This window comes from Clinocottus analis, unplaced genomic scaffold, assembly GCF_023055335.1.
Source record: "Clinocottus analis isolate CAN_PGR_092001 unplaced genomic scaffold, fCliAna1.0.p SCAF_20, whole genome shotgun sequence".
NCBI classification, from domain to species: domain Eukaryota; kingdom Metazoa; phylum Chordata; class Actinopteri; order Perciformes; family Cottidae; genus Clinocottus; species Clinocottus analis.
The window spans coordinates 10,499,404-10,523,666 of record NW_027175932.1 but is presented as its reverse complement, the minus strand read 5'-3'; the positions used below and the strand labels follow the sequence as shown (position 1 = coordinate 10,523,666).

General features: G+C 44.9%; 1 protein-coding gene across 2 annotated transcripts in view; it reads left to right on the top strand.

Annotated features, from left to right (window-relative positions):
- tbc1d22a (TBC1 domain family, member 22a) overlaps positions 1 to 24,263 on the top strand; it is a 105,853-nt gene that overhangs the window by 79,967 nt on the left and 1,623 nt on the right. For both annotated transcript variants that reach the window (XM_068587087.1, XM_068587088.1), the window contains exons 13-14: positions 7,167 to 7,262; positions 23,739 to 24,263. The exon at positions 23,739 to 24,263 is cut by the window's right edge and continues 1,623 nt beyond it. In XM_068587087.1, the coding sequence (XP_068443188.1) occupies positions 7,167 to 7,262; positions 23,739 to 23,867 (225 nt within the window). In that variant the 3' untranslated portion in view covers positions 23,868 to 24,263. The remainder of the gene's footprint in view (positions 1 to 7,166; positions 7,263 to 23,738) is intronic.

The following is a 24,263-nucleotide window of genomic DNA, read 5'->3' as shown; positions in this document are numbered from 1 at the left end:
GTTCTTCTCGACGGTTCCACTCTGCCATCGTTTATTGTTCTTCTATACAACCTTTTCTCATTCTTCCTCATTCCGACGACGTCCTCTCTGCTCGCCATCATTCTTCTCAACGCATCCTTCCCCCCACTCCGTCATACCTGCCCGTGAATGCCGCTTTTCAAACAGTCAACAACAACATGCTTCCAGGTGGAGATTTGCAATGCTTCCCATTAATTGGATGTGCTCCGTAAAAGAGCTTGTGGCGTGTGATGTCACCCCCCTTTTTTTGACATAGTCAGTTCTTTCGCAAACTTCCGCTCGAGGGACAATGCTCTTGAAGCCATTAAAACCTTGTGTTCCTTCCTCTTGTCAGTGGGTTTTTCCCGTGTTTGTTTGAGCGCTTGTCATGCTTTACCGACTTTACCTCCGAGGCAAGAACGTCTCTGTTCGGGAGATGATTTGGTTGTTGTATAGGCCCCCTTTTCAAACACGAAGGAATATGCATTATTCATTATTGTCTAAACAACCTGGATTTCAAAAATGGATTAATACAGCTTCTTTTTTTTACCCCTTCTCCTTTTTTTGTGACAAATGTCCCGAACAGACGTCCATGAATCACCACAAAATGGGAAAGATGTCAGCCTCATCGTGTTTGGGTCTCTCACAAATGCTGATAGTAAACAAAAAGACCTTGCACTTTGCCTGTGTGTGTGTGTGTGTGTGTGTGTGTGTGTGTGTGTGTGTGTGTGTGTGTGTGTGTGTGTGTGTGTGTGTGTGTGTGTGTGTGTGTGCTTGTGCGTGCGTGTGTGTGTGTTTCAAGGGAGATTTTAACCTGAGTGTTGTAATGTCTCCACTGTGGTCCCCTCTCTGCGGTGCGGCCATCTGTTCAGGAGCCTGATCCAGCGAGAGACACGCTTCCTTCGTCATCTTCTCTTTTCTGTCTGCCGTCTCTTCTCTCCTCTATATTTGTCTTTTGTTTCATTTTTTTGGTGTGTCTATTTTGTCCTCAGTCCTGTTCCTCCTTTTTCCTCTGTCACGTTTTCTCTATTTGTCACTATTGAAAACATGAATGATGTGGAGAGAAACACACTCACACATGGAAAGACACACCGTTTCTCCCCGACACACATGCACGCACACACACAGACAGGCGCACGCGCACACACGGACAGACAGACAGGGACCAAATTATCCCTGTTGCGTGGAGCATGAAATTAGCAAGTAGCTCAGTGTGGCAGCATTAGCATGGCTGTTAAAAGTGTACCGTGACATTTTTCAGGTTCTGAAATATGGTCCTTTTCCATATGGACGGTTGTATTTAACAGACAGGGAGCTGTTCAGTGCTGAAAGTGGCCATGTTTAAAAGCATTGTGCAAGATGTAATTAAATTCGTTGATTCTTGGTGCAAAAGTGGGTAATTTACCGCAACAAGAGTCAGAAGATTAGCTGAGATTGAGATTAAATGGCATGAATTAAATACGCACAATGGTCCTTGTGTGTTGCTTTGATTTCATTTCAGGCTATTTTAAACTTCTACTCGACTACATTTCATAGTCAAATATTCAATGCTCCTGCTTCTCCAAATCATATGTGGTTTGAACCACAGTTTACATTTTTTATTTTATGCTCTTATACGGACAAAATTAGCAGTTTGATCACAGAAAATTGGTAATTGTTAGGTCCACTTTCATTGTTTTATAGAGCAAATGAATGAAGGATTCGCCAAATGATTCAACCAGCAGATCATTCAACATCGAGGGTCATCAGGATTTGAAGCTTTTCTTAACATCTGAGATGACTGAAACCAATGGTTTTTGGATAAATAATTGTATATATAACCATGTATTGATTCATTTATAATGCCCCACTTGATATTTCTATTTATTGCATCACTCATGTGCCACAATAATCTTTTTATTTTTTGTTGAAATATCTTAATTTTTGGAATTTTACAAACAAATGTTAATCAGCATATCAGCATTTTTTTTATTGGATCAAGTTTAAACTAAGACCTACACCTGACCACCAGCAACATGCCGTTCACACAATAATTCATCGGTGTTAACAATCTAGTACTGTCATATATGACATGTATGATCATATATTAGTCTCAAAGGGCCATTACCTGCAGAGCCAGCGCTTTAATGTGTCGTACTTAAAGTAAATCTACTTTCCCCCAGTTTATGTTCTTTGCTTTGCCTCATCTTGACAATTGGGGTCAATTTTCTTTGTTTTACCATTCTGTTGTCTGCTCCATTTTCAGCGCTGCAGCACTTTCTCTTCCATACTTTAATGTCACAATGCAGGTCAAGTCAAAAGCAAAGGAAGGAATTTAATTAGGTTAAACGATTTTTCTGTAGCATATCGATACGAGTCCTTGCCAAGCTGTTTGAGTTCATATATACTCTACCTCAGCAGAGATTTCTTTGTAACCTGAAGGGCACCTTTTCCCCCCTTCGCTGTTCCTAAATAAAGCTCGTCATATGCAATCCGCTTCCACAACGAAAACAAAACACATCACATTGTTGCCTTAAGTATTCCTCAAACAGCTCCATTCAGTGTTGCTGCCGCGGAGATGAATGATGGGAAAAAAACAGCTGTTTTCTCACTGAAATAAAAGCCCCTATTGAGCTTGAATAGAAGAAAAAAAAACTCAAGTAAAACCAAGAGAAATGACCTTTCTAAATGCCGTGCTTAAGAGCTTCCTTTCTTTATCAGACAACATGAGGGTTGCATGCACTCTTGAATATGAATACAAGACCTGTCTGCCAGCGGAACAAGAGGGAGATTGTCTGAGCATCCCAGAGGGACGTGGCCCTCCTCACTTTTCCTGCCTCTGTGTCTCCTATCTATAGTCGGGGTCGGCCTCGCGGTCACGGTCAACAATGAGGCAGGCCTCTGCAGACCGGACCCCGATCACACACACACACAGCCTTACCGTCCCCCCCGTCACAGTGCTGCTGACACAAGCATCAATATTTCTCCTGCTCCTCTCTTATCGTCTGACTGTGACAGTCTCGGCATGAAGTTCCTCAAAGGCAGCATTTATCGCAGCATTAATGTACTGGGTTGCGTTGCAATGCTTCTAATTTTCTCGTGTGTTCCCTTTGCACACATTCACACATTATCTTCATTTTCCTCGACGCAATTCATGTTCTCGCTCGCCCGCTCGTACATTACGGACACAGTGCTTTTCTTTCAAACACAACATCAACATAGTGAGGTGGGATGGGATGTGAAATGGAGCAATTTAATGTGAATTCTGATCTTATTATTTCATGTTGCTTTTTTTACCACCCCATTTGATTAACCTTAGTGCTTGGCAATTTAAAATGTCGCCTTAAGCAAGACACGGAAGACTGGGAGAGAGAAGCTCACTCAGGGACAGAAACTATGCTCACGTTCATTTTGAATATATTAAGATGCCATTCCTCTGGCATTTACTCCCTCTTTTTTTTCTTTTTTTTTTAAAAATGGATCTCATCAAGCCTAAACGCCTGTCATCCTTCCGTTTGTTTTTCTCTGAGATCTTTCACTGTAATGTACATGTCACTGTGCCCCTCCTTTGCCTTTTTAGCGAGTGTTTTAAATGCACGTTGCAGTCAGCCTCCCACAGCGTTCGCACTCGGAGAGCAGTCGCACGCTGGGTTACTCGTACCGCTCGTAGCCGTTAACGTCAGCCGCCGCCAACCGCTACCATCGCCTTGTTCGTCTAAAAACAAGAAAGAAGGAGCTTTTTAAAATTACCTCTGGAGAGCCCAGGGCTTCATCGCATCCTATCACTTCAAATCTGCTCGTTCATCATCTTGCATCACTCCCCCAGCAGCGTCACCTTTTCACCTTGTCTGGAGTCGGCCCGTCAGGGTATCGAGTTAGTCCCGCGTCAGGCGGCTTTGTTTTTGGAGCGATGAGACTCGTCAGAGAGCCAGCGCAGCAGTTTGAAGACACCGTGACATTGCAACGCTCCCTCTCGCTCTCGTTCCCTTTTCCTCCTCCGTGCACCTTTAGCCTCCTATCCTCTCCGTGCTCTCATGCACTCCCTCTTACCTCTCTTACACCATCGACTCCTCTCCCCTCTCCCCCACCTTCTCCCAACTTTGATCAGCAGCACTTGTCAGTCAGAGTCTCACGTGTCTCAGCCAATATGGCCGCCCTGCCTCAAAGAGGGGATCGGGGAGAGAGAGTTACCTCGACTCCGATGACAAACTTTATTTTGCAGATCATAATGAGGCGAATGCCTTCAGCTGATGCAGCAGTGGATGGATGGGTGGATTGGGCAGGAGGGAGAGTCAGAAAGAGGGAGAGGAAGGCGTAGTCAGATAGAGGAAGACGGGTTCAGGCTGTACATTTTTATTGTCATTAAGAAGTTTAACTGCCATCAACAGTAAAAGAAAAGTTGAAGCCAACCAATGTGTGTTTTTTTTTGCTCGTTAAATGAATCAATGATCAAAATGTTTGATTAGCCAACCTGGTTCAGCTCTAATAAAGCCTAAAGCTTCATTTCTGATCGATGCATCGACTGTTTTCACTGTGACGTCCGTCAGTCGAGTCCAGAGCAGCTTTTCTCAGACGCTTTGCTTTTAAAGCAACTTTGCCATAAAGAGCATGTATGCTCACACGCATACAAGTGATTAAATTCTATAGGAAACCAGTTAGCATTTTGTTCTTTCAGCACTTTTTCTTCTTTTCCACTGCTAGAATAGGGTTGTTGAGATAAACCTGCATTGACAATATGATTGACATGTGATTATTCTGTGTTAATAATTCAACGGCTGTTGAATCATTTTACATTCAGAGTCTCGCGCCCCTTCCCGATCTTGTATTTTGAGTGTAATTCATTTGGCAAAAAATATACAAAACACCCACTGAACTAAGTGGAAATGATTTGTACTGATGACATTACTTTATTTTGTATTGTTATATCTAATATTGTTTTTGTGAATTATTTAGGTTCAGATATCCTGGTGTAAATGTGATATAGAGACAGCCCTTTGCCAGAAACACGTCTAAGGTAGCAACATGTTGTTTGTAAAGCCGCCATTCCTGCCACAACCAATGGAGGCAAGCCATTTCAAATTAATAGGAGAGCGCCTTTGGAAACGGGTGGTGACAAATCAAAACATCAAGATAACTTGTCGCCAGAAGTTAGCTCTTGATAAAGACGGATCACTTTGCAAGTCGCCGAATATTCCTCACAGTCATATAAATGAGAAAGAGAGGGAGGGGGGGAGGAGGAGGAGGAGGAGGGTGACAGACAGACATTTGGAGAATGAGACTGAAGGAGGCGAGAGATTGTGAGAGCCGAGGATAGATGGAGAGGTGATTGAAAAGGAGGGAGAGGAGGCAGACAGAGCCAGAGAGTTTCTCAGTCCCTCAGAGTTCATCGGTGCCTTCAACCGTGAACTCACACAGAAACCCGCAGAAGAAAGGAAATTAAAAGTGCACGAAGCAGATATTTCTTTTCTTTTTTTTGGGAGAGTAGTGGGGGGCTGATAAACAGTGCGCCGCCGTATGCCTCTCGCGTACTAACTCATCTGTTTGTGCGTGGGAGTGTTTGCTTGTTTCTGTTGTTTGGATTGTAGATGCGAGGTTTAGACCAACAAGCCAATCACCTGCCAGTTTACAACTCGCATCACGCTTCGCTTCACTGTTCACAAACACCCCTACTTTCTCTCCCTCTACCACACTCTCTTATTTCTATTACTCACTTTCGCTATCCAACACAAACACACACAGACACTCTCAGGTGGGAAATTCCGAAAATTGGTTTAACTAAGTGGGTGAAGGAAGAGGAAACCCAAACAACAGGAGACGTACACAAAGACGTGGGGAGGATCAATCCGTCTAGAAAGACCAAGAACAGCAACACAACACAGTGCAGACGGAGAGCTGACGTACAGCTAGGATGCTGTGTGTGTATATATATATGTACTGTTTATCCCCTCAGACTACTTCTGCATCGCGCGGCGTCGCTTGTTTAAATCGGTCTATCCACTATTATTTCTTGCCTCGTTCCTGCAGGGAAATTCAATTATCACAGCAGAAAGGCAGTTCCTGTTAATTCCTGCAGAGTTATGGCTCGCTGTTCTACACAGATGAGTGTGGTGGTTAAAGAGCAGCGCTCGGTTACTCAAGAGAAAGTGGAAATGAGTTAATGCTACAACCCCTTCGTCTAATTGCAGTCCTGTAAATTAGATGTGAAATGTGATAAACACGGCTGAGTTATTGGAACATGTGTGCCGCCTCGGGCTCTTATGCATAAGCTCACCTGCGCCAAAGAGTCCGCAGAGCGGAGTATTGAATTAAAGAGGGTCAGTTTCCTAAAACTGTAAATGATGCCTAGGCTGTAAAACATGGGAGTACATTAACTCGGCATCGCTTCTATTGAAGTCGACGCATCAGAGAGCACACAGTAATACATTTGCGATTTCATGCTATTTGCCAAGAGTGTGATTGTGATTTGCGTTGCTTCTTCCACTCAAGCAGATCTGTGAGTTGGGAAACGCACATGCAACAGATTCATCAGTACCAATTCCACATTTTAATTCCATGAATTTTTAAGCTCAAATAATGCACAGCATGTGGTTAACTAAACCCCCGGACGAGCGTGCCAGAATGCATTGAGAGAAGCTCACACATTAAAATGCTCTTTTGATATTCTATCCCACCTTTTAAAGGGGCATACATTCCCTATTCACTTACATTTTAAAGGCCCTGGTAATTATCCTCCCTCTGATGGGGCTCTGGAGGAAGAAAAATGAATAGAACAAGGAACATCTAATCCTTTGTCTCTCTGGCTCTTTAATTCCCCCGCTCATTGCCGAGTCATAAAACAAAAAGGAGCCGCCAAACATAACGAGGGGCTGAAATAAGAAGAAGTGCAAAGAAGAGGGGATTTGTATCTTTCTTTGTCTCTGTCGGGCTGCGAATGTAAATTTTCGGGGATTGTAACAGATAAATGTTTTATATCCTTCTTTTTTAAACCTGTTTTATCTCTTCTCCTTCTTTTGGTGTACATGGCAGACTGAAGTACATCATGTAAAAAATGCTTCCCAATCTTAAAATGAAATGTGATGAAAGCCGATAGCTATCTGATGAATTCAGAGCCTGAGACTGGAAATTTTAAACCTGTTGTAAATCAACATATTAATATCTCTCTCTCTCTCTCTCTCGCTCCCTCTCTCCAGGCTGAACCAGAGGGCTTCTCCCATTTCCACCTCTACGTGTGCGCCGCCTTCCTGGTGCGGTGGAGGAAAGAGATTCTCGAGGAGAAGGATTTCCAGGTAATGTGCACACAAACGACGCAGGGGGCGCCGTTAAGCTTCGTGCTCCCACTTAGCACCGAGGCACCGGCGCGCGAGCGCGTATACATTAATATATACATGTTTCCATACGCAGCTGGTGGCTGCTGATGGTGATGTATCTTGCATTGCTTCGTATCGATGCAAATGAGTTCTCGGTTGTGTGCAAAAAAATAATAATAGTCTAAATCCAGACCATGGAGCTGTTTGTGGCCTACATCCCTGTCCATTACCTCCCTGGTCATTAACTGGGAGGTTCAAAAGTCGTTGTGAGTGCATTAGTAGATGACAGTAGACAGCTGCCAGAAGGTGACTTTGGTTGCCAGCTCACTAGGAGACCTGGCTCCTTAACAGTAGCAACACGGTCTAATATGATCACATACAAACCATCAGCTCTGCTCTATTTTTTTTTCTTTCTGTCCCACGTTTCCGCCACTCCCTCTACTTCTTCCTGTTGCGTATCATTTCTTCATCGCTGGATTATATGGTTGCGCAGGCCCTTTGTTCTTAGCTCTGCTGTTCCCGAGCCTTGTCTCCTTTTTTGCCATCACTCACCGCTAGGAACGTTTCAAACGAAACTCGACGAAGAAAAGAGTGAAGAGGAGATACCAGAAATCGATTATTCGTGTAAACCAACAACTGATTTCAGTCGACTGAGTCGGTTCAGTTCATACAGACCAATTTCTCACTCTCACCTGACTGTGACAAACTGTGCTATTTTATTTCATTTTTATGTTTTCTTGAGATAGCACTAGATATGTGAACATCATAGCAGCATCCCTTGTGACAACTGCCATCCTGCTGGTTTTTATTTATTAGAATAACAGTATTGTGACATTATTTAGTTACTCGAATGAGGAACGTCTCTCTGCGCTTCGGATGTCCAGCGCATCTGGTTTCCCCTGTCGTCCCATCAGGTGGTTACACTGAAGAAAAAAGGGATAAAAACCAATACAATTACAGCTTATACAAAGGGCCCACTCCGTCTTTTCTGTCACTCCCACCATGAAATACATCAGAAGGCGCCTTCAAAGACGATAGCAGTCAGAGGGCTGCACTTCTGAAGAACCTGTGTTTTAGACGGAGGCCAGTTGATTAAAGCGGATTCACCCACTGAGTGAGACACTGGAGGCTGTCGCAGTTTGAAGATGATTCATCAACTGACTCATCTGTTCTTACTTTCATGCTCGTCTTACTCTCTCTCTCTCTCTCTCTCTCTCTCTCTCTCTCTCTCTCTCTCTCTCTCTCTCTCTCTCTCTTGCCTTTTTCCCAGCCGAGTTCAAATATGATTGCTACTTTTTGTTGGATCCCATTTCAGATTGAACTTAAGATGGTTATAGGTTTTTTTTAATGGATTTCTGCTGCGTTTTTTTTGAGCACCGCACACAGAAGAGCCTCGATAACCTTTCTGTGGTTACAGAGTGTCCGCTCTTGCGAGAAAGTGGTTAAAAAGAAAAAGGAAAAAAGAAACAATAATAATTATGGAAATGTTTAACAATTCGAGCAGGACTTGGCAGGCATACTGAGATGAGCCCGTGGGGGAGTCATCTATGGCAGACTTGAGAAACATTATGAATTCAGGAAGCTCCTGAACAACATCCGCTTGAAGACACATAGGTCAGATTCACAAGTATGATGGAGACTTGTGACTAAACATCACTGGATATACATGCACATTTCCTCCGCTCTGCTTGTTAGTCATGCTAGCAGTAGCACTCTCTGCTTGGCGATGTCACTCCACCACTCATGATTAGATTGCCGTGGCATCTTGTGCAGGCGTTCATGGTCACAACAAGTTTTTGTACAGATATCCATTGTCCTAAATGTTCATCTAGTGCAGCAGGTCAAAGTTTTCTACATCTACTTGATACATTGGCATGTTTTATTCAGACAGTTGTGGTCCCCAGATGATGAACCCTCATGATTTTTTGCAAAAACCTGTAAGACTAAGGATCTCACCATCCACCACATGGCACTTTGTGTTCCATGCTAATTAGCAAAACTAACGTTTAAATATTATAAGTATACGTAGACACTGCCACTGTGTGCATGCTAGCATGCTGGTGTTAGCATTTAGCTCAAAGCCTCAAAGAGGCTGCAGATTTCGTCTGTTTTCTTCAAAAACGCGTCTCCGCTGTGAGACAAAGTTCAAGTGTTTGAAAACGAACTCCACAGTGGCTCACTCGGGCGTGCACCCCACTGTCAGTCCAAACTTTTCTGCAGTATTAGGACAGGACTCCAGACTCCTGAATGATGGAACATATCATGCAGGAGGAATAGTATGTAGTCCTCACTGGATGCGGGAAATACTCATCCCACTGGTGTTGCAAGGGCTCTGTAGATGCAGCAGAGGCTTCAACTTCAACTGCAGGGCGAACGAGGCCTTTATTTGAAGCAGAAAATAATGTTTTATTCCCCTCTATATTTTTCATCACATTTATAAATCATTTCAGGGTAGTGGACATTCCCAATAACATGAACTCAATCAGTAGAACAACCGCAATACACGTTTCTCTTGTCACGCTCGGGAGTCTCTTTCAAGTCCCTTCTAAAATCCTTTCAGTAACACACACACACACACACACACACACACACACACACACACAGAGAAATTGACACAGGCAAGCGTCCTCATGACATTTGTACATGTCCAGTATACAATGAGCTCTCATTGCCTGTGTGTGTGTGTGTGTGTGTGTGTGTGTTTGTGTGTGTGTCTTTACAGCAAGTCTGCTGTCTTTTCTTAATGGAACACATATTTGCTGTGTGTGTGTGTGTGTGTGTGTGTGTGTGTGTGTGTGTGTGTGTGTTGACTGGCTCAGTTTTTCTGTGTCTCAGACTGGATTCAAATCCTAAATATTCAGATAAAAAAATGTAGGAAGAAAATGATTCATTTTTCACAAATTTATCAGCCCGATATAATAAATTATACTAAGAACTTCTCTTGAAACAGATTAGCGTCAGTGCGGAAAGAGGAAAAGCACAGATTCTTTCTCTTGTCGGCTTTAATTTCAAGAGATTTCTGCCTGGATCCAGTGAGCCTCCGAGTTCAAACGTGGGCCTGCCAGGTTCTTAAGGGCCTGTTGAACAGCTCTTATCTCAACATGCTTTATCCAAGAACTCTCACGGCATCGCTTTCCTCTCATGTTTGCCCATTCTTTCTCCTCCTGTCTTTTCTCTGCATCTCTGTCAGTCTGTTTCTCTCTCTCCGTTATTAATTCCCAGCCTCTCTGTCCTTTATCTTTTGCTTTGTCTTACTGTTTCCCTTCGTTTCTGTCTTACAATCTGTATTTCTTTTTGTCCCATACTTGGCTAATATCATTGACGTCATGATCAGAGGGGTTTCTGGGGATGGCAGTGTGTGTCAGTCGGTTGGGCCACCTCTCCGGTCCAGTCTAATGTCTGAAATACTAACTTAGATGGATTGCCATGACATGATGTCAAGACATTTATGGTGCCCAGAAGACCAAGCATAACGACGTTGGTGATCTTCTGTGCTTCTTCTTCTTGCTCCACCATGAGATTTCCATATATAAATATGTTTTAATATATAAATGGATACCCTTGACAGTTTGTCTCGACACTCGTGGTCCCCAGAGGATGAAACCAACTGACCTCTGAGTTTTATTCTACCTGCACCAGCAAGACAAGGTTTTCCGTTACCTAGAGAAATACCATGTAATGAGATATTTATGGTCCCCAGAGGATGAATCATACTGACATGTCCTCTAGCGCGACCGTGAGGATGACATGTTGTGTTTTATAGTGACACATGTCAACAATTATTGGACAAATTGCTCTAAAATATCTTAGAAATAGTCCTAGTCCCCAGAGGATGAGGCCTTCTGACTTTGGTAATCCCCTGAGTATTTCTTGCACCCCCATGGAGTTTATGTGTGTTTTTAGTGAACGGCCTCGAACACTATTACAATGATTGCCATGAAATTTTATAAATGTTTCAAAAGGGATGAATTTTGAAACACGCCTGAGACATCTTCAACTTTTTAAAGTTTGTGAGCGCGCGTACAATAGTACAGAGCCCTGAAACTGTCCGAAGGCAATACGATGTTGGCAGTGAAGATAACAATCCAACACAAGCATTAATGATTTCCCAAAATCCGTCGTGCTTTTTCAGCCTATGACATGCATTCCCAGAACCAACATGCCCTTCCAGCAGAATAATAAAAGTTTCCGACCTGTTCTCATTACTCTGCGTATTATCACACTGAATTGCTACACCAATTTCCCCAGGCCTGGAGGCTAGCTAGATGTGTAGCAGCTAGTTAGTGCAACATTAATAACTTGTTGTTTTGTGTAATAGATGGAAATTACGGTTTTGATTGATTGGCGCTTTTTCTGAGTTGGGAGCCTGTGTTCGCTCTGCTGAAATGCATTCATTCATTGAGGTGCCACAAGGTTGCAAAGTTACAGCTTAAAACTCTTAAATGCAAATGTGGGAGTTGAAGAACAAGTTGTTCTTTCGAGGTCGTTTAGTTTGATACATATATAACCCTCTAAAGCCGCTCAACCGCTCCAGTGTAGTCACTCCCTCTACACAAGTGTGAGCTAATTGCCTTTAATGTAAAATATAGGATTCGGGGCGCGGCAGTGTACGACAAACTGCCGGCGAGTCTCGTGCTCGCGGGTCCTGAGAGGGAACACGAATGATTAATTCACGTTAATGGTTTTGATTTAAAAAGCCATGCGGAAAGTAATTTCAAAAGGATAATTTGTGCATTGTTATCAGACGTAGTAAGGAGAGTACAGTGTGAATCTCCTCTCCTGGTTGCGGGGGATTGGATTGGTTAAGCTGCTAAATGGAAAGCAGGAGGAGTGTGGCACTCCCCAAGCAATCTGCCTGCCACCGTTCCACCTCAGCTAGCACACCACTGCTAACTGCAGGCCTGGGCTGCTTGGATAAGTTTTGGCGTCCACCAACACACACACACACACACACACCAATTTTAATGTATTTATATCACTCCTAACCACACACTCATACACATGACAACATAAATATGCTCATACACAATTCTCTCACGCCGTACAATTTCATTCACACGTTCCCTTTTGAGCACACAGTGCGCAGCGTAATGGGCAGAGATATTATGCAGGTCTGCTGTGTTTTCTTTTAGCAGGGCCGGCCAGCACTGTCAGCGCCATTTCCCATTAGTCCGTGCCACCGGCAGACACCAGCAGGACCGCCGCAGAGCTGCATTTAAATGACGAGGAGAAAAACCTCCGCACTCTGGTCCGTAACCCTGCGTTTGTGGAGCTGTACCTCATCCTGGAAATTAGACAATTTCCAGGGTGTTTGAAAAGCGCCCCGGGGGTTCAGATGCATCACATAACCTTGTTTTTCAGCGATATTTTTGAAATGGAGTAATAAGACACAACAGCCCAAAACTCAGGCGGAGGAGGGTTCTTCTCAGGCTTTAGCACAAATGTCAACTTGTTATGCGCGCCAGCTTGAAGGGAATCATTGCTCCGTTGGCCAATTTAGCCATTTTGTAATTTGTTTCCAAAGATGAGTTCGTTCAAGTCACAATTGCAATATTTTCCCGGCTCTCGAGCGGGAACCTTTCGCTGCTCGTATAAACTACCCTCTGCTCATATATCTCTTCAAATTACGCCTCTTCATTTTTCCCAAAGTATTCGGCTCACACACGTATGATTCGACCCGAGCTCCTGCGCTTTGAAGTCGGCAGTGATGTGCAGCAGAAGTGATTCATCGCATTTCATAAAGAGTTTTAAGAAAACGGCAGATTCTATATCTATGCACACATAATATAAGCTCTCTCTCTCTCTCTCTTTCTCTCTCTCTCTCTCTCTCTCTCTCTCTCTCTCTCTCTCTCTCTCGCTCTCATCTCCAATGTTAAATGTTTTTTTTACGCATCAGAGCACCTTAACATAAATAATATAAGACACCTTGTGCACTTGGTAATGTACAATTATATTATATTTTCTAGCAGCAAAAACATATATTTTATGTTTAACACACATCTCATCATCTGTTTAGCAGTTGCCAACTCATGCACGTAACAATTATTAGGATGAATACAGCGTGCATGCTTAAGTCCTTGCACATAATAAAAGGTGATTAAAGCACCAGCTGGCTGCAAATTATATGCAAGACCCACCTCATTAATGTTTACTAAACGTAACGTGCCTAATGTATGTGGTTGATTTTGATTTAGCATGTTTTATAAGGTTATGAGACTATAGTGTTTATGTTTCAGCTCCCATTTGCGTCCATTCACAAACAAAAAAGGGAGCTCCCGTTCGACAGCATGGATTTCCGTGGCCGTCAGTGGAACTTCTTGATCTCGGGCCATCTCCCGGTTTCCCTGAGATTTCATTAGTGAGCGTCGCTGAACAGTCCCCGTCGTGAGGTCCCCCCCCTTCGCCGCGATCGTTAATGTGAGGCCGAGCGTTTATGTGAAAGCAAACCTATTAGTACGGTGTAAATGGAGTCTGACTGTCGCTGCAGACGGGCAGGAGGAGTCGAAGTGAGGAGAGAAAGCGAAGGGGTGGAAGGAGTGAAGGAGGGAGGCCAAGATTTGTTTTCACTTTAATTAATGGTGTGTGAAAAAACTGTGGACCTTTTGTAAATGTCAGCGTCTGTCCTCAGATCGGTTACTTGTGGAGAACGCCTTGGGTTAGGCTGCCTCGGCAGTAGAGGAAAGGAGGACACTCCAGAGGAACTGGAGTGTTCTGGAAATGTCAGCACTATTTCAACACGAGCACTTTGTTGAAGATGAATTCTTATCTTCTGTCTGGAATTCAATTTGGGAAATGTTGGTTTGCCAGTTAGTTGATTAAAGTACTTTATTATTTGTTTCCTCCTGTAGTGATGGGACAGTGATTATGTTTATTTTATCTAAAGTCTCACTTAGTAACTGCAGCGTCCGCACATGCAACGCACCCCAAATGACACGGGTTTGGAAAGCTGGGAGCCTTATTAGAGAATAAAACAAAACTCCCAATACAGTCACACAGAGAAACACAAAAATAAGTGAATTAGGCCGCTGCTGTCTTTTGCCCGTCTGTTTTCTGTTGGGGGAAGATGGTGCGCAATTAACTTATTTTCAACTTCAAATATGCTAATGTTATGCACATATAATAAATATGTGTGCTTCCCCTGCCGCTGTTGCCACTGTACACTGATAAAAGGATGAAAAAGACATCAGAGTGTTGATTTGCACAAACCCTTGTCCTAATAAAACCATTGTTGTGCTTGGACCTCTTTTCATGTTTATTTTGGGGGAAACTGAATTCAGTCTAATTATCAGAACAAAGTGCCGCTGTCAGGACGCCAGGACAAATGCTGGAAGACTGGATCGGGACTAATCGGGACATCTGGTCTGGAGAAATCTCTTTTTCTCTGTTTTTAGTGAAATGCATTGAACAATGCGACATTGTATTTCTGTCGTTCTATGATGTGATAAGTTGACAAGATATCAATCATCCGCCACCAACGCCTTGGTCAGTAACTATATAATGTATTTATCTTCAAGGAAATGACTAAATACTTTCCATATTATTATTATTATTGTTATTATGAAGCTTGGAAGATCAGTTCTGGAGGGTTATATTCATTGTTTCCTCGCAGCTAATTAGAGTTTCATGGGCATGCGTGGCATCTTGATCCCTCCTCTGATTAATTTCACATTTCCCCCCCTATTTATCACAAGACCTCCTCATAACTTTCTCCGTCGAACTTGGCCGGTAAGGAGGAGGCTATCAGGGGTTTGCAGCTTGTCTGATGGATGGCACCGTACTCAATAGCGTGGAAAGTGAGACAAGGCCACCCCTGGTAAACAACTTTTAATAATTGCCATGCAGATTGAGTGCCGTGCCGATGTGGCACATGAATCTATTCGTGCCAAAACAATAGGAGGAGAGGGGCGGGGGCTTAATATGTTGGAAGTTAATTACGTAGCCCTGCCTTTATGTTCTGTGACATCCCTCTGTCGTTGCGCTCCATCACTGACAACTAAAGTTCACCGTGAAGCTAACGCACGCGCGTTGAATCATTGCGGCGCACGGTTCTGATGACCAAAGCGGCGTTGAAGGTCGGTAGCGATCAGTCTCGGTGTGCCGTTGAAGATATATGAGGGGAAAGAGGGAGGGAGTGTGTTTGTGCTGAAGTAGGGCCACGAGTTGTTTATTCGCGGCGCCGCGGAGACGCTTCGTTCTGTTGATCAGTCCAAGTTTGCCGTTGCCAGGAGTCTCTAAGAAGCGTTTATCAGCGCCGGATAATCGTGTGTGGGATGATTAGCTCTCAGTCTGAGTTTTCTCATCACCGACATCATCGCTGGCTGAGGTTTATCCACAAAAGCGAGGGAAATAGAGATACGAAGTGTGCGTTTTATCGCTTTCTTTGGGTCGGCCTGAAGATAACAGAATAACAGGAGCTGTTCTGTCAGCCCATAAGCCAACGGCGTGCTCCCCTGCTCAACTGAGTTAAGACACAAAAATGCCAAATAAACAGCAATATCGACCCGTTTGTGAGGAATAAACAAACTGCAGCACCAGGAGGGAGGAATAGATTTTTTTTAAGAAAAAGAAGGGGGGCGGGAGAGGAGATTTGAGGAATGGGCTGGGTCATGAACTAAGACATACATATTGAATTTTTGATTTAAATGCTCTTATGTGCAGTCCAAGCAAGAAGTGAGGCGTTTCTGCTCCTGGTTGTTTGGGGGGGAAACATTCTGGGATCATGAACTGTTGATTAGGGTGGCGTTACACTGTCTGAACTTGGCAGTGGGTGACGGCTGGAGTACATATTGTTGAGGCACTCTTTTTCTTTATGTAGACTCGAGCATGTTCAAGTCCCAAAGCGCCCCTTGTGCGTTCGTACGGACGATTATCTTTGCGGCGCAGCAGTCGCCGCGATGCTCGGCTTGCTCGCACCTTTCCGAGGTAGTTTAGCGCGTTGAACGGTGTGAAAACGAGGGCGTTCGGGAGGTAACGGCGCGACCAGAGAAGCCAAACGGTTAAATATCGACTCGCTCTTGAACTTTGAAGTTTGTGCGTGCCGAAGAGCGGAACCTCTCAAGCTGAGTGAAATATCACCGTGAAGCGCTTCAATACACGGAGGAAGGCGCGGACAACTGTTTCAAACCTCGGATTGCTTCTGGCCGCATCCTGCCCCGAGGTTATAAACCTGTCACGAGCCGGCAACGACCGGTACAGAACGATCCGGCCCCGCTGAGGGCGAGCGAAAACAATCAGACGGGAGAATATCTATTTACTCTTTTGCATTTTTTTCTGTTTTAATTAAGACCATTAAAATACATAATTCGATGAGGTGTCAGTAGGAGGTGGAGTATCAGCTCGATCAGCTCATCTCTTAACGCCCACGCTTTTGGTGCCGTGCTTTCAACCAATCTGTCATCCAATCTCATTCACACTCCCACAGTATTTTCATGACCAAAGGTTGTACCCACAGCCCACATGTCCCCTTATCTTCTCCCTCTTACAAAGAAACAGGACTTAATGAATGTGTTTGTTTTGCACAATCGGGGTTCTGACGTTGAACCGCCGCTCAACTTGATGAAAACACACGAACAGATACTAAAACGGTGTCAGTTAGCGCGTTGGTCATCGTGTTTCATCACTAATTGTGCTTTTCTCCCATTAATCTGTTGGTGGGGACGCGATGGGTTTATGAAATGCTGGTTTTGCATCTGTTGCTGCCAACGTGTGTGCACTTTACTCTTTGTGTTCATGCTGAAGTTGAAGATCAATACCCTTTCCACTGATATACAAAATCCTACATATATTGTATACAATGATACGCGCAAAGCCTTGAATGGAACGATGGCATAAATCTGTGGCTTTTCGGGAGCTTCTGTCTCCCCCTAACTTTTTTTTAAACGACTTCAACCACCTCCCTCGCCCCCAGGTACAAAAAGAGGAAGCTCCCCCAGAGAGGCCGGCGGTTGACACGGCCAAGACAAAAGACAGGCGAGGTGTGAATGTGTGTCTCTGTTTGCCGTCTGCTCCAAACTGAACCTGACATGCCTGCACGGCGCGGTTCCCTCGAAAGGTCCAGGACGACAACAATAGGATAGGTTTTTACCGCTGCTGATTAAACTGGTAAAGTAATGCCATGCATAAAGGGAGATTAAGTGAGAGGCATCAATGTGTACCTGGTGTACTTGTTGTCATTAACTTTGTTTTGTTTTTATTAAGTATTTCATCAAATTGCAGAAGCTTTGGACCGACTGGCGGTAAACACTTAGAGCTACGGGTGATTAGATTAAATAACTATTTCATACCGGTTCTGGTATCTGACGAGGGGAAACGCAAAGGTGTGTTAATTGAAACGGCTCTCGAGAAATGTTTTCTTTCTTCAGGCCACGTGACATAGTAACCTGCGGCAATGACGCAACTTCCTCTTATTCTCTGAGACGGTGGACATCTTAAATGAGGGTGTAACAACCACAACGGTTTACCTGCAGGAAGCCGTGTGCGGCAGCTGGCTGTGATCCTGTAACACGCGCCGCCGTATCAATCCACCGAGCATTTTCCCCCCGGCCAACCTCTTCACAAGACAACTTGGCTTTGTCATCCTACGTCAGCATCCTGCCTCCGCACGCTACAGTGCCCCGCTCCAGCATTAGCACCCACTGTTTGCCAGAGTGCCCATTTTGTGTAATTACACGAACTACAGCGAGCTAATGGCCCTGACTGAGCCGTGCCTGGGCCCATTACACCTCAGGGTGCTGCAAAACACCATTACCGCCATCCAGCAGCCCGCGGTGTTTGTAGCACGTAGGTGACGAGCCCGTGCGCGAGCAACCCTCATCTCCATGTCGATGTGCTGGTTGTAAGGAGGGTCTGGTGGAGGAATAATAACCGTACAAAGGAACGCACGGGGGCGGTTTCCATTTCTAACCCCCAAAAAAAGGTGTCTGATGGTGAGCTGGTGAGCGCCACACCTGTCATCTCACCCCGCCCCCCCTTTTCGTGGGGTATTTGACGACGAGGCACCTCTCAGGACTTTGGTCAGTCATCGTACGCACTTCACTTCGCACCATCTCATTCTGCCAGCCAAGAGGCTACTTGGTTCACAGGGAGAGTGGGCTTTGATTGTGTGTTTTATCTACGCGTGTGAGAGTTTGTCAGAAGCCACCATTTAAAACCGACGGCCTCGGCCGCCGTGTCAATAGTATCGTCCGTCAGCTCGGCTCTGCCTCGGGTCATTGCGCACCTCCACTCCCACGCCATGTTCCCACAGAGTCGGCAGCTCTTCTCATTGACCGAGGTGGATGATTTCGCCACGACTTTGCAAATTGTGAAGTGAGGTTGGGGGGAAAAGGATGGAATGTGTTAACTTGGCTCGCCGCCGGTCAGATGCAGGTTAAAACAATAACCACACACACGGCAAGCGCATCTCTGTGGACAGCTGTCTCTGTGTATTCATTACGTTGTCCCGTTCACTTCTTCTGAAGAAAGAGCCTGAGCACTGACTCTATTGACAATCTGCTTTCCCCTCACCATCAATACCCATTAACCACTTTAAGCCTCACCAAGCTTAGGAGATGGAGAGCTAATTGCCTTCCTTTTGTAGCCTACTGTATACAGTAATGGTGGATCAATGTGTTTGTTAGTACTGTGGGATGAATGGGTTTCACGCTCCAATAACCACAAGATCCCCCCTTATCCCCACACACACACACACACACACACACACACACACACATACATACATTTAATAAGGCTGCATAAACGCCTTCCACACCTATAGTGCATATACACACACATTTCCGTCTCCTTTTACTGTCGCGCCTGTACCTTTTTAATTAACTACTATCTCTTTCACTGACTTATTCCTAATAGACATACACACACACACACACACACACACACACACACACACCATTACTACCTACATCGACTTTAATGCATTGCACAGATCCCCCCCCCCACACACACAGATGCACACACTCATTCACGCAAACACTCGTGGCCTCTCAGCGTGGAGTGTTGCCACCTGTGTGGAGTGGAGTGAGTGCAGCGTCTCGCCCCCCCGACAGCGAGATGTATGCAATTAAACCGTATTAAAGTCATTAGCCCAACAGAAGTGATAGCCAGCAGATGGTTGCCACGCTGAAGTACGCTCCTAATGAAGCTCCTCAGTCACCACGGGCGTGTACTTGTGTGGCGGGCGTTTGCACGAGTGTGTACGTTTGTTTGGGTGCGTTGCCCAGCGGCTGTTGCACTCAAAGCGGGACTTGATTAGACACCCATGGTGGCTGGTCCTCCTTCTGCAGCAAGGAAATACCTATTTAAATAAATCCACAGAAAAGAAGGGGGTAGGGAGGGACTTCCACCAGGATGACAGAGAGATTTGAGAGGCATAACTGTTCTAAAACATGAGAGAAAAGATCTATATATGCACTTTTAGCAAACATATTGACTTTTGGAAGGGAAAGGCATTTACAAAAGACCGTGAGCGCCTTCCAGATGACCGTGAGCACTCCTGGTAATGCAGACATGACGTTTTACTGACTGTTTTTTCAAAGTTCCTCCCAAATTATTGGCTCGAAATGAGTCAATCCAATGATGGTGTTGGTGTAAGACCCGCCCCCAGAGGCCAATTTAATTCATGGGAATTTGACCGTGTCCGGAGCGCGTGGTGGATTTCCCTCCTACTTATCCATCTCTTTGCTGTGGAGGCTAGAATTGGATGTTTTGTACATGAGGTCTGGCTGTCAGCTGTCCTTGTTTATATCAGACAAGGGGCTAGCTAACGCTAGCCGTCTCTCTAGGTACAGGCCAACTCAAACATGTCATGCTACGACTTTTTTGCCGCACAATTTGCTTGTCATTTCCCATGACTAACCCAGTGTTTGCCATTAATTTCCTGGCGTCCGCCACCGTTTCTTAATGGGACAGGGCGGGGCTCCCAGTGCAACTGTCTGCGGCCTGTGGCTTTCCTTTGCTTTCATCACCGCTCATATTTACACAGCCACTGTGTTTATGAATAAATTGTTTCATCAAGTTTTTCACAGATATCGCCTGCGGTGCACCAGATTGATGCATTTAACATGAAAATGTAAAAAGGATTGCCCTTATGCAGATGTCATGACACAAAGCAACGCACAATTAGAAGATATACAAAGTTATTCTGTCAGGACTTTGAGTGAATTGCTTTCCTGTTGCCGTCTAAAATATACAAGCCAACATTTCCCACCCCTTGTTTCAAAGGTTTGCTTTAAAACCACATCGATAGCATCCTAATTGCCTCGTCCGCCTATCAAAGCTTCACAGAATCCAAGCCTTCAAAATGAATTAAAAAAACGGAGGAAAACAACTCTTTTAGTGTAGCGATGCTCCTCGGCATACATCACGTTCACTACAAGGCATGTGTATGTAGGATACAGTATTGTTATTGCATAGGGAAGATTTTTTTTTTCTTTTTGGAGGGGGGGGTTCCTGAAGAGCCTGCGGCAGTGCAGTACAGTAGAGGAGGTACACGGTGTGTAGCCCCAGGCATCAGGACCCAGAGGAACGACGTACAGAGTACTTACATTCACATAAATACATAGCGCACAAACCCATGTGGTGGAACTAGTTAGAGTATGAACACGTCTCAACCCGCTCCCTCTTTGTTCCAACTAAATGAACTAATTGTTATTTGTATTCAGCTCAATGTGCCTGACAGATGTTCAGCGGGGCTTTTTTGTGTGTGCGTGTGTGTTTTCTCGAGCATCTGATTGTTGTCGCGTGAGCAGACGTAACACAATCATAAATACGCCTCACGTGAATCCACCCGTGTTGACACGCAGCCCTTTAGCTGTGAGCAACATTGTTGCATTTCCATTGCGTGTGTGTGTGTGTGTGTCTGTGTGTGTGTGTGTGTGTGTGAACGGGAGAGAGGGCGAGTGATGAAAAGGGGGAGTGTGGGGTGCGCTGATAGTGACGCTCGATTGAATACAGATGAGAGAAAGGCGAGCTGAATGCTGATCAGGCCGCCGCCTCCTCTCCTTCCTCCGCTCTTCATCCCTCATCGAGAGGAAAATATAAATACTTCAGAGAAGTGCGTCTTTCTGAACCAAAAGAGGGATGTTGGAAGTCCAGCCCTTTTAAAGTCAAGGTCCAGGTGGTGGGAGGAGGCATCTATTATAACGTTTTTAAAAGTGCAGATTTAACCTTTTTAGCCCCGAGCCCCGCAGCGTCCATTATCAGACAAGGAAATACGTGAATAAGTCAAGTGACGTTTCCTCCAGGATCTCCAGACCCACAACGTTGATTAACGTCATTTAAACTGCTGAAATACAGTGAAGTCTTGTGGGAAGAGATATGTCCAAACAGGAAAAAATAAACTCACCGTTAAGTTTATGTACTTACGTAAACCCCCGTAGCCTCTCGTCACTTTCGCGTGGGACCGTAACGTTTCACTAGATCGTTAATAAATACACAAAGTCGGACCCTCAGAGCTTGTAGGAATCTAATGAAGTATGAAAGATTCTTGTGGGTTGTATATCAGCACCTGGAAAGTCCAAGTGCGGCCGGGCTGTTTTTTTTCGGACTCCTTTGACTTTTCAGACTGCAACGGCTTCCGTGGTCGGGAGAGGTTTCTTTGAACGCGTCACCCGTCTTATTTATGCAAAGTTGAATACCCAGCATGCCCCAATCCGAGCAGGTTAAGGCATAAAGCTTCTAACTTTTCCATTTCTGAACCAAACGACAGAGTTTTTGATGGTCGTGATGAGGAGCTGCAGAGGGAATCGAATCATTCTGTTTCAAGTTTGGCCGCGTTAGTTCAAGCAGAGCTCGCTCACCGCCCGTTACTTCAAGAAATTCAAACATGTCGGCCAACAAAGTCCTCACAAGCTTCTCTTTCGCTTCAGACAAAGAGCAACATTTCAACATTCGGTAGACGTCGAACCTGGGATCCACCTCCGCAGGTATTCAGAGTGCAAAGATGCAACTCGGCCGCGGCCGAAATCTGGCCAGGATGGCAGATTTGAGCTTAATTAGTTGGAGGGAAACTTGTACTTTTCCACCCTCCCTCGGAAATGCAAATGCTTTTTGTTAAGAAGTCATCAGGGTCGTCTCACCGGCTCATTAAAAACCCGTGAGGAAGGGAAAAAATTAATGGAGCCAAACACCATCAATTTAATACGTAGGAGGGTAACATAATACGGAGAACGGGGCCTCGCCGCGGTGAATATAAAGTTTTGTGTAGGTTGACTTTCGGAGCAGTTGTAGAAAGACGAAGGTGGCATGTGAATTTACTTTGACACCGAGACGACGAAGAGGTAAGGAAAGGATTCAAACATGTCCACGAGTGTTGAGATACTTTCTGTGCGGGCGGAAGTCCACGCCAGAAGACGAGACTTCTTGTCCTTTTCGCTGTGATTATCAACACCGTGATGGTTTGTGAACCCTGTTGTCACGACAATGATTTCAGCCATGAGGACAAAAAGCTCCCGCTACACCGATCACGCGCACACACACACACACACACAGACACACACACAGTCTGTCTCCCTGCTAACCGGTCTCATTCCCCTTTGAGAGGGAGGTATTAGATGGCACCATTAAAGTGTGTGCGCGTGTCCGTGCGCATGTGTGTGCGTCACACAAAGTGTCGTGTACAGAATTGTACTCAACACTTCTTTCCTGATTCTTATATTTTCTTTCCCGCCTCTTGTTCTTCTTTCTCTCACAGCTGTTATTAGAGCACTTTGACTGAGTTCATCATGTCGGTGTCGCGCTCAGACGCCCAGAAAGAGGCAGAAAGCAAGTGGACCTGCCTGTCTGCACGAGTATTACCCCCGATGGGTGAACTTTGTGGGATCCCAAATGCACCTGCAGCTTGTAATCAGGCTGTAGACGCATTTCGGTAGTTTAACATGGTTTTGAGCTCTGTGGTTTTCATGTAACAGTCAGTATGGGGCCTCATTCATATCATATGTTATTAGCATGCGATCTGGATCTGCTCCACAGACACTGACATGTGATGACAGGCGCTAGCTATATGGTCTCTGCTGGTTCCTTGTGAATGCTGCTGTCCTTTCCAACCGCTATTTAACAGTGTGTGTGGCTCTAAAACAGACAAAACAGAAGAGAAATGTGTTTCATAGGAATACAGGACAGAGGGAGATTCTGAGTGGAAGAACAGCGTAGGGCCCATTTTCAAATCAAACTTGATTATTTTCTCTATTTGTGTTTCGGTCGTTTGATCATCAAACATAAGAAAATAGTGGAACAATGGGCATTGCAATTCCCCAGAGCCCGAGGCGACATCTTCAACCGTCTTGTTTTGTCTGCACACCAAACACAACCCGGTGATATTTATTTTACAGTGAGGAGAAAAGAGAAGTCATCACATTAGAGAAGCTCGAATCAGCAACTGTTAAGCATTCCTGTGTAAACAAAATTCAAAAAAGACTTACTCGATCAAATTAATAATAGCTCTTTTTCTTCCCCCAACAGGGTCTGATGATCCTCCTGCAGAACCTTCCCACGATGCACTGGGGCAATGAGGAAGTGAGCGTGCTGCTGGCTGAAGCCTACAGGTTGAAGTTTGCCTTCGCTGACGCGCCCAACCACTACAAGAGATGATGAGCTCTCTGCAGCTGCTCCCCTCCTCCTCCTCCTCCTCCTCCTCCTCGCCTGCCCCTGCAGTCGTCTACTGAACTACGAGGCCTCTTTTTTCTACGGGGAAGGACCTCCCCTTTTTCTTAACCTCCCTTTCCCACGATGCCCAACGGGCCTTTCAGCTACTAAGAGATTTGAATCAAGCGATGGACGTGCGGCGTAGCATTTTAACACGACGACGTGGAGCCTTTTTAAAAGTTATTGTTCTCTAACGGGCAGAACCCTCTTCATCAATGACAACCACGACTTTTTATTATTGTATTTTTTTTTTTTTTGTCGGAGTCCGGTCCCTGTAGAGAAGGACCTCAGCACCGCCGGGAGTTTAGTCCGTATGGCGACACCTTGAGTTCTGTTTCCCGA